At 46.5% G+C, this 9,194-nt stretch overlaps 1 protein-coding gene across 1 annotated transcript in view; it reads right to left on the minus strand.

Annotated features, from left to right (window-relative positions):
- Nucleotides 1-9,194, minus strand: part of Arhgap10 (Rho GTPase activating protein 10) — a 198,797-nt gene that overhangs the window by 186,214 nt on the left and 3,389 nt on the right. The window contains exons 2-3 of the mRNA XM_005369579.3: nt 6,008-6,096; nt 4,104-4,175 (exon numbers count right to left, since the gene is read on the minus strand). Coding sequence (XP_005369636.3) covers nt 4,104-4,175; nt 6,008-6,096 — 161 coding nt within the window. The remainder of the gene's footprint in view (nt 1-4,103; nt 4,176-6,007; nt 6,097-9,194) is intronic.

The raw sequence follows: 9,194 nt of genomic DNA on the forward strand, positions 1-9,194 counted from the left end.
TGTGTGTGTGTGTGTGTGTGTGTGTGTGTTGTGTGTGTGAACCTACTTCCCAGTCACACCCATTTCCAGGAAGCACTCCCCTCCCCACGCTGAGGAGTGTGAGAGTGTGTGTGTGTGTGATGACTGCCCAGTCACACCCATTTCCAGGAAGCACTCCCTCCCCACTGAGGGGGGCACCGCCCTTAACTCCAGCCCTGTGTTCAACATGGCATCCCAATGAGCTATCCAGCCCAATTACAATCCTCCTTCAACTGCCTCTGCCTTTAGCCTTTCTAAAGAGAAGAGAATTCAGCTTTTCCCCCCACACAGTCCAATGCTTGGCTCCTCATCCAGCATGAACAAGGCAGCATCTGAGGACAAGTGAGTAAGTCAGATGGTATCACAGGACACCAACACTGGCCAGAGCAACACACAACACGTAAACACTTGCTGTAGATCACCTAACTCGTGCCACAGCTGGGCAGACCAATCACAGTCAATCCAGAATGAAGAGGGGATAAAAACCTGAGCGATTCTTTTTTGGCAAGCTGAGGGGGAGCAAGCCCCAAGCAGGGTGACAACATGACTGCAAACACACATCAGGCCCCAAACTGACATTTGTGGGTACTTCAGCATCCTCTAATTCTCTAAACCACCCTCGGAGACAGACCGGGAAACTGAGGGGCACTGAAAGAATTCTGACGGCACAAAGCGGTCTCCCGACTGGCTGACCATGTTCAGAGCCAGTGGGGGTAGCTCCCAGACCTCGGCTCAGCACAGCCCACTTTCCACAGCTCATCCCCACCGACCCCCCACTTCTTACTCTGCCACAGACTGGCATGTGACATGTCCCACATGTGAGAGGCACAGGTATGTGCTCCATAACTAAAGGGAAAGTACCAGGATTAAATCAAAGCAACGCTTCGCTTTACCAAACTTCTTGACGTAAGCTGCCAGGGAAGGCTAGGTTCTGCTCATGTCCTGCCATTGTTTACAAAGTCCGGGCCAGTCGGCTGTTATTAAGACTACTCATTAGACATATTCTAGGAAAGAAATGTTTTTAAAATGTGACTCCAAGCTTGGTCCTGGGCTGAAAGGGGAAGTCATAATGTATTTTAAAAAGACATTTGTTTCAAGTACTGTGTTGAAATGTTTGGGTCTACTGGGTAAAATCAAACTCTGTTCTGAGGTCATCTGAAAATCTGTCACGACAGTTTAGTGGCATCTGTGTAACACTTACACATGGCTGCTATGTTCTAGACCCAGGCTCGCACTATCACCTGGCTGGTAAGGTGCCTGAGAAAGCAATTCAGATTCTCTCGCTGGGACCTGCACATTTTACTCAATGTGCTTTTGCCCCAAATGAGCAAAGCTTTAACGGGGCTGGGAGACACTGCAAATAAGTGCCAACATCGTGCAGAAAAAAGGAAAGAGGATGAGAACGAGCTAAGAAATGAAGCAAGCTTTGACGTAAACTCCCAACAGTACTGCGGCACAGCCCAAAGCACCAGCCCACAGGTCCTGATCCCAGCAGGCACACAAGGAAACACAGAAGAATCTTCAAAACAGAAACAAGCCTAAACCCAGCAGACATGACTCAAGGCAGGCACATCAAAACAGAGCAAGATCATCAGGAGTACCTTGGAAGGTTTTAAAAGCCCAATTTACAAAAACCACCGAGCAACTTAGATTACACTTCCACCACAGTTAGACATATAATTAGGCTTCTAGAAACTAGAGGATGCAGGCACACAGGGAATCAAGAGCGCCAAGAGCCAACGGGGTGAAATCAACACATGGGAAAAAGAGCCAGGAGAGAAAGGCCAAAGCTGACGCTGGCATCTGAAAACTCTGAAGTGGTCAGCTTGTAAATGTGCTGATTTTATCTCCACGTGAAAACTGTTGGGTGATGATTGTCAAAAAGGCTTCCAACTAAGAGGCGAAAGTCTTTTTAAAATCGCATGTGAGCACACTAATCAAAGGAACACAAGTTTGTGCTTCATCAAAACAGGGCTGGGTGTCCAATAGCAGACACACAGACAGGGGGACACACGTGCACACGCTCAGGGACACACACGCACGCACATGTGCAAGTATCTAAACTCCAAGTTCTTCTTTGGTAATTACAGAATTATTATTAACCAGATAAGCTCTTTTCTAGACACCTTCTACAGTAAGGCAAGGCGGAGGACTCTAGAGGTTAGAGAAGGTTAGCAGTCTTTGAAAGACTTAACAAGGTAATGCAAGAGGAGCCACCTCTCTATTACTACAGCAGAGAGGCAGCAACTCCTACTTACTATGTTAAAAAGGGGGAAGTTCTCCCAGGGTCCCACCTGGTTTCTCCAGGGACATCAAAGGACAAGACAGCAACTCCACATACTGTGCAGCAAGAATGTAGCTAAATCCTCCAAAACCTGCTGCAGGAAACACGGGGAAATTGCAGAGACACGGGCCTTTGGACAGCATTTGGTCACTACAAGCCTGAGTCACACACTACATATTACTGCAGTAATCTCCCCTTTAAGGGGCCGTTTATTTTGCAAATTACTTTTCTGAACAAACAACTTCGAACATGAAGGAAACCTGGGACCAGGAAAGGTAACGAGAAAAGATTCTGTTAATGGTCAACCGGAGAAAGATGTTCAAAACCTAGAGAACTAAGTGGACAATGAAAACATAAAGCTGTTTATTAGCTAATCACTCACACCCTAAGGCAATATAGTCCCCCCCCCCGCCCACCTTCTGACTGAAGCATGAAATGAATGCTGTCTCACGCAGTGCCTGCCTATGGAACAGAAGCATGATCAAGCTTCCGAAGAGAAGATACATCGGAGAAAAACCAAAGGACACCAGGTCCTTCGCATCACGGATAAGGCAAGGATGAGTCCTTGAGCAGAAAGGGGCGTCCAATCACCTGCTGCTGCAGCTCACCTGCCAGGAGAAGGGACTGGGCACCCTTACAGACATCACTACCCTCAACTTACAGTGTCTCTGTCAAGTATAGGGGGACCAAAGAGGAATAGCAACTAATCCAACAAACTGCTTCAAAGGAGGAATACTGGATGGAGCGGGTCGGGTCCAGCTGTGCAGTTACAGCTACTAGGCACAAAATTCATTTGTACCACAGAATTCTGACTTTTTTCTATGAAAAGTGACAAACACAAAAGTTCCCTTCCAGGTTGGAGGGATGACTCAGCCATTAAAGGCTAGGCTCACATCCAAAAAAAATAAAGAGAGAGAGAGAGAGAGAGAGAGAGAGAGAGAAAGTTCTCTTTCCTACTTAAAATGTATGACTCTCTTCTCACAAGAACGGTCAACAACACACAAATGGTACTTCTCCTTCCTCATGTTAAAAAAGAAAAAGAAAGAGAGTGGTGGAAATTATTTCTCTGGGTTAACTTCAAGGCTGAGATCACAAACTTTAGAAGTTGCTAAACATATTCAGGTCCCACTGTGGTAAAGCGGCCTGCTGTATGAATCCAGGAAGTCTTGGCTACATCCCAAACCCTTGAATGAGAGGCTGTAGGTCAATATGGCAATAAATACTTACACATAATAGAAGCTCGATCGATTTCTGCTATAGTCAAGGAAATCACATCCCAATAACAATGACTCTCCCTGGTTTCCACAGCTTCATGAGGGAAAAGAGCCCCTAATCAATGCCTAGGCACAGTCAGAACCCTCACACACACCCCTGCAACTGTCACGGGCACACACACACACACACACACACACACAAGTGTGACTGCCATGGAGACACACACACAAACACACACACCTGCGACTGCCACGGACACACACAAGCGACTGCTGTGGGCACAAACACCTGTGACTGCCATGGGCAAACACACACACACACCTACCACTACGGGGGAGCTCTGCCTGAGAGATTTAAGCCCCCTGCAAAATTTGGTCAAAAATTTCTAGGTATTTTACTACCCATGCAAGTATTTGGTTTTATTTTCAATTCCACCTCCCCGAAGGGGAAAAGAGCATTGAAAACATAAACAACAGATGGTCTATCCCAGCATGCCCTTCACTCTGCCAAATGTGAATACAGACAGCAGCAACAGCAAAGGCGCCAGCATGCTCTGTTTACAAGTGTGCTCAAAGTAGACACAAACCTTTACCGCTCCGAGTTGTTCTTTTCGGAATTTTTCCAAGGGTTTAATCAGGGTTTCGGTGACACTTAATGCCTAGAGAACAAGAGTAATAACAAAAGAACACAGAGTTAGGGAAACATACTATTTCATCTGCCTCTTGCCCTCCACCCAGAAGTAAAATGAACAACATAGTTAGCTGTTTTTCCTCATCCTGCCATATAACAACTAAAGGCGCTGTATAACACATTAAAGAGCTACACGTCTGGAACTGTCTTCAGGGAAGAGAGCTGAAGCAGCTGGCAGAGAAATGCAACTCAGCGCACAGCTCTCCATGCTTGCAGGCTAGCAGCCAACCAAGGGCTCCGGGACCCCACTGCAGAACACTTCCGTTTGAGATTACCTCCTCCTCAGAAATCTAAAATTCAATTCCATTCCTGAACTGTTAATCAGTCCACATTAAGGAAAGAATTCAGAACTGTGCATATTCTTCTAAATACAAGGAGTCTGCTCCATCACTGACAATTCCTCACCCTGGTGAGGGCGGAAGGTACATTCTCAAGCAACATGACAAAATCATGGAGATTCAAGCAAAAGTGAGACCAAGTGCTTGGCCTCGGGGAGGGTCCAGACGACAGGGCACATGCACTCTGACCGCCGTCTCACACACGTCTACACATACACACTTGAACTCTTTATTCACAGCCACAAAATGCTGAAAATGCAAATAAAAGGATTATTTACCTAAGGAAAGCATACTTGGTAGCAGTATATGTTAATCATCAGTGGCTTTCTCAAAGCCCAACCCTAAGATCCGGAAGTATTTCAAGGACAAATGGAGCACTACACAAGAATACATCATCTGCCTTTCACAAAGTTCCTCAAAAAAAAAGGAAGGAAGGAAGGAAGGAAGGAAGGAAGGAAGGAAGGAAGGAAGGAAGGAAGGAAGGAAGGAAGGAAGAGAAAAATTCAAGCTTAAACTAAAGGGGAAGACGGTGAATTCTTAAAGGGAACAATCAGACATCAAACACAGTTCCCTCCCCTCCTCTGTGTGTGCTAGGCACGTGCATTTCCAGGAAGCTGTGCGTCCTGGCCTTGGGAGTCTTGCTTTCACCTCCTCTGCACTCACTCACTAAAATCCTTCTAAGTTAACACTCATAATACAAGGTAAATATAAAACATGTAAATGTCTCTTCAAACACAAAGATGCCTGAAAGCTACCGGACTTGAAAAGTTTGCTGCTGAGTTGCAGAAGCGCTAGAGTAACACAGACCCAAAGGAACAGAACAGTTTGCACAAAGAGAATGGGCTCAGCTTCCATTTAAGTACTTTGAATGCTAACTTCAAATGTTCCACATTTAGTCCCATGTGACGGGAAACAGTGACAAGCTAGACAGCACCACACTGAAGGGAGCAGACACACAAACTGGCATGGGGAGGGATCCTAGCCACCCAACAAGGTCTGGGGTGGCCCATGTGTATTTCAGGAAGCAGGTGATCCAATTTACAGACAATTTCCATAAATTAGATACTTGGGCCTGCAAAGGTACCTGCCACCAAGTCTAACAACCAGTTTGATCCCGAAGATGCACATGGTAGGTGAGAATTCACTCCCCAAATTGTTCTCTGACCTCTACACATGCACAGTGGTCTCTGTGTGCCCCTCCAACACAGCACAGACACTTGTGTAGTTTTCAAAGCTCCTCTCTCCAGATCTCGCCTACTGCTGATGCAGAACACACTCATACATAATACACACATCCTCTGCAGAGGCTGACATGCTCGGGAATTATTCTGGCAAAGCATGCCAGTGTAACAGAGGCTGGCAAGTAGTTATGGTCACAAAAGAGGGATACAGGGATTAACAACCCCAGAGAATCCTGCAGTCAAAGTACCAAATGGGCACTGACCCATCCAAGACATCTTACCAGAGCCTGTAGCTCAGCAAAGTTTCTTGTGTGACCACCTGGGCTGTGATATGTATACAAGAATAAGAAGCCCCGAGCTCTCAGGAACTCTGCTCATTTGTAGGGAGGAGCAAGTGCAAATTCTAGTGGTGCTTTCCCGTGGAGAAGAGAGGGCCGAGTGTGGCAGGACTTCATGACAAGGGGGAATGTGCTCAGTCTGAGCTTCTTCAAAGCGGTGATACCACGTGCTGAAAGATGAGAAGAAATCAGGAACATGAGGAGCAACGGGAGCCAGCAGAGGGACAGGATACAGCAAAAAGAAACATTGCCTATGCCAGCAAATGTCAGAGGGGAAGTGTGGCTGGAGGGAAGAGAAAGAGTGGAGGGACCGCAGAGGGCAGTGCATACTGCAGTCACGACACCTGGCGATGGATGCCACTGGACGATCTCAAGCTCCTTTTAAAGATCCGCCTCTTCCAAGCAAAGGATTTGGAGGTGGGGAAAGTGGAAGGAGAAACTCTTCCCAGTAGGTTTCCCCCAGGAGGCAAGACACGATGTGGTTCACACAAATGTAGACACAAAGATCTGAGACACATCTGCAAGCTAAGTGCACTACGTATGGAAAAAAACTGAAATATCTATAACTGCTCCCACGTTTTATGCAAACAGCTACCTAAAAGCACTGCTAAGGAGGTGCTAAGAGGGGGTGTGGCTGGAAGACAGCAGGTCACTGTGAGGTCACTAGTATTCAGCCCCTTCTCTTCTGGGCTTCCTGCTCGACATAAATTGAGCAGCTCTACTCCACCTAACCACAGCACAGAAGCAAAGAAGACGAGCAATCACGAACCGGAACCTGTGAAAGTGTGAGCCAGAATAAGCTGTGGTGGAGAAATGAAGGAGGAGGCGTGGCTGTGTGAGTGGATATATCTGTTAAATGTGGGCTCAAACGTCTATGACTTTGAATCTTCTCGTTTATCTTCTGTGACCGTGAACAGCTGCCAGCCTATGTTATGCCAGCACGTCATGGGAGCTGACTTCTCTCCTGGGATGCTAGCCTGTGTTATACCAGCATGCAATGGGAGCTGACTTCTCTCCTGGGATGCCAGACTATGTTATACCAGCATGCATTGGGAGCTGACTTCTCTCCTGGGATGCCAACCTCTGCAGAAAATATATAATCTATAGGGTCATTCAAATACAGTAATAGAATAGATCCAGACACAAGAGCTGGAAGCAGAACAGGTATCATATAAGTACTTTTTAATTTTATAGGACACTGTGTAAACTCAGTCACCTTAGCAATATGTATGGAAAAAACCAGACAGCAGGTGATCCTAACTGAAAGGTGTGAGCTTCTTGGGGACAGTCATTCTTCAGAGGGGTAACCGTGAAGAACAGCACAGATGACTGATGTGCACAGAGAAAAAAGTATAGGATTTTTCCTGGGGTGTTTTGTTTTTAAAGACAGAACCAGTGCATAAGAGATGAGAGCATGGGCAAATGTTCATGTGAAGAGCCTATAAAAGAGGCTGAAAGGCTACAGAACATGGCAAGACAGAGAATGTCGACACTGCATAGAAGCTGCCCTTCCGGGCGGTGTTACTACACACCTTTAATCCCAGCACTCGGGAGGCAGAGGCAGGCGGATCTCTGTGAGTTCGAGACCAGCCTGGTCTACCAGAGCTAGTTCCAGGACAGGCTCCAAAGCCACAGAGAAACCCTGTCTCAAAAAACCAAAAAGCTGCCCTATCCTGAGACATGAGATCTTTCCTTCCCTTCTAACAAGAGCCAATATCGCTATGCCTGTAGATGCCATGAAAAAGCTAAAGGAACCAGATGGTTATTTTTTTCTGGGTATAAGAGAAAGGCATTTACAGAGAGTTCAGGCCTGAGAAGAATTTAAAGACATAGCAGAAAAGAAGTAGTGAGGGGGAGGAAGGGAGAGGGGAAGAAGAGACTTCAAATGAGGATCACTGCCTATGGAAACAGGAACAGCCTGCACAGGGCTAAAGTCCCCCTGAAGAAGTGAGCATGAGTTTCCATCTGCCTTACTGTGGGATTTCTCTCTCATGGTGGAGAGAGGGTGAGAGCTGAGGTTCATCCCAGACGCAGCATTTTCTAGAGGTACCAATGCAACAGCATCTTAAGCTGTGGGATCTGGAATGCTGCTGGGCTGAGCTGCAGAAATCTCCAAGTCACAGAGGAGTAAATCCTTCAGTGAGGCCAAGTGGCACAGACCCAAGCCTGGAGCAACAGATACCAGGTGCTTTCCAGGCAAAGGTAAGGCTCAGGGAGGTCCTCCATGTGGAAAGAGAAAGCAGCAGTTCAATGCCGATGGCGGAAATGAAGGCAAGGACGCTGGAGACATCCAATGCATCTGTTAACATCAAAACAGTCCCGAGAGAACACACAAAGAGTGGCAACGACATCTATAACATGGGTATGTGACAACCTCCTAAAATCCCTTACACTGCAGCAAACAGTCCCTCCAAAAGAGGAGACCAAAAAGCTTGCTCAAGAGTAATTTCAGGTCATGGAATTTTCCTTCATTTAGAGAACTGATCTGATACAGACTAAGGCGGAAGGCTAGAAAGAGTGTGAGAGCCTCTTCTTGCTAGAAGTCAATAAACAAACTCCCTAAGCAGGATGGTGACAGACAGCAGTGTACACAAATTTAGGTTTCTGTGGTTTTTGCTTTGTTTTGGTTTTTAAACTAAAAGTGGTTTGTAAACAAGCTTAAACTCCACTGTTCTGTTGTCGGTCCCTGGAAAGTCCAGTCTGTAACTCTACAACAGAGCCTAAACTATTTTCCTTAAGAACAAAGAAAGGTCAGACACTAACCATTTCCGCAAGGTACTTCTGGTTACAGAACAAGGGCTGTTTTCTTCTCTCTCTCAAAATAGACTGGAGGCTCCATGGAATCGCATGCTCTTTATAATTTCACAGAAATATAATGTTGTTGCTATTCCATCCTCCCCAGAGACAAATGAATCCTCCTAATGCCAAGTACTGTCCATCCTCCCCAGAGACAAATGGGTCCTCCTACTGCCAAACACTCTCCATCCTCCCCAGAGACAAATGGGTCCTCCTACTGCCAAACACTCTCCATTCTTCCCAGAGACAAATGGGTCCTCCTACTGCCAAACACAGTCCATTCTCCCCAGAGACAAATGGGTCCTCCTATTGCCAAACACAGTCCATTCTCCCC

The sequence above is a fragment of the Microtus ochrogaster genome, unplaced genomic scaffold (genome assembly GCF_000317375.1).
Source record: "Microtus ochrogaster isolate Prairie Vole_2 unplaced genomic scaffold, MicOch1.0 UNK53, whole genome shotgun sequence".
Taxonomy (NCBI): Eukaryota; Metazoa; Chordata; class Mammalia; order Rodentia; family Cricetidae; genus Microtus; species Microtus ochrogaster.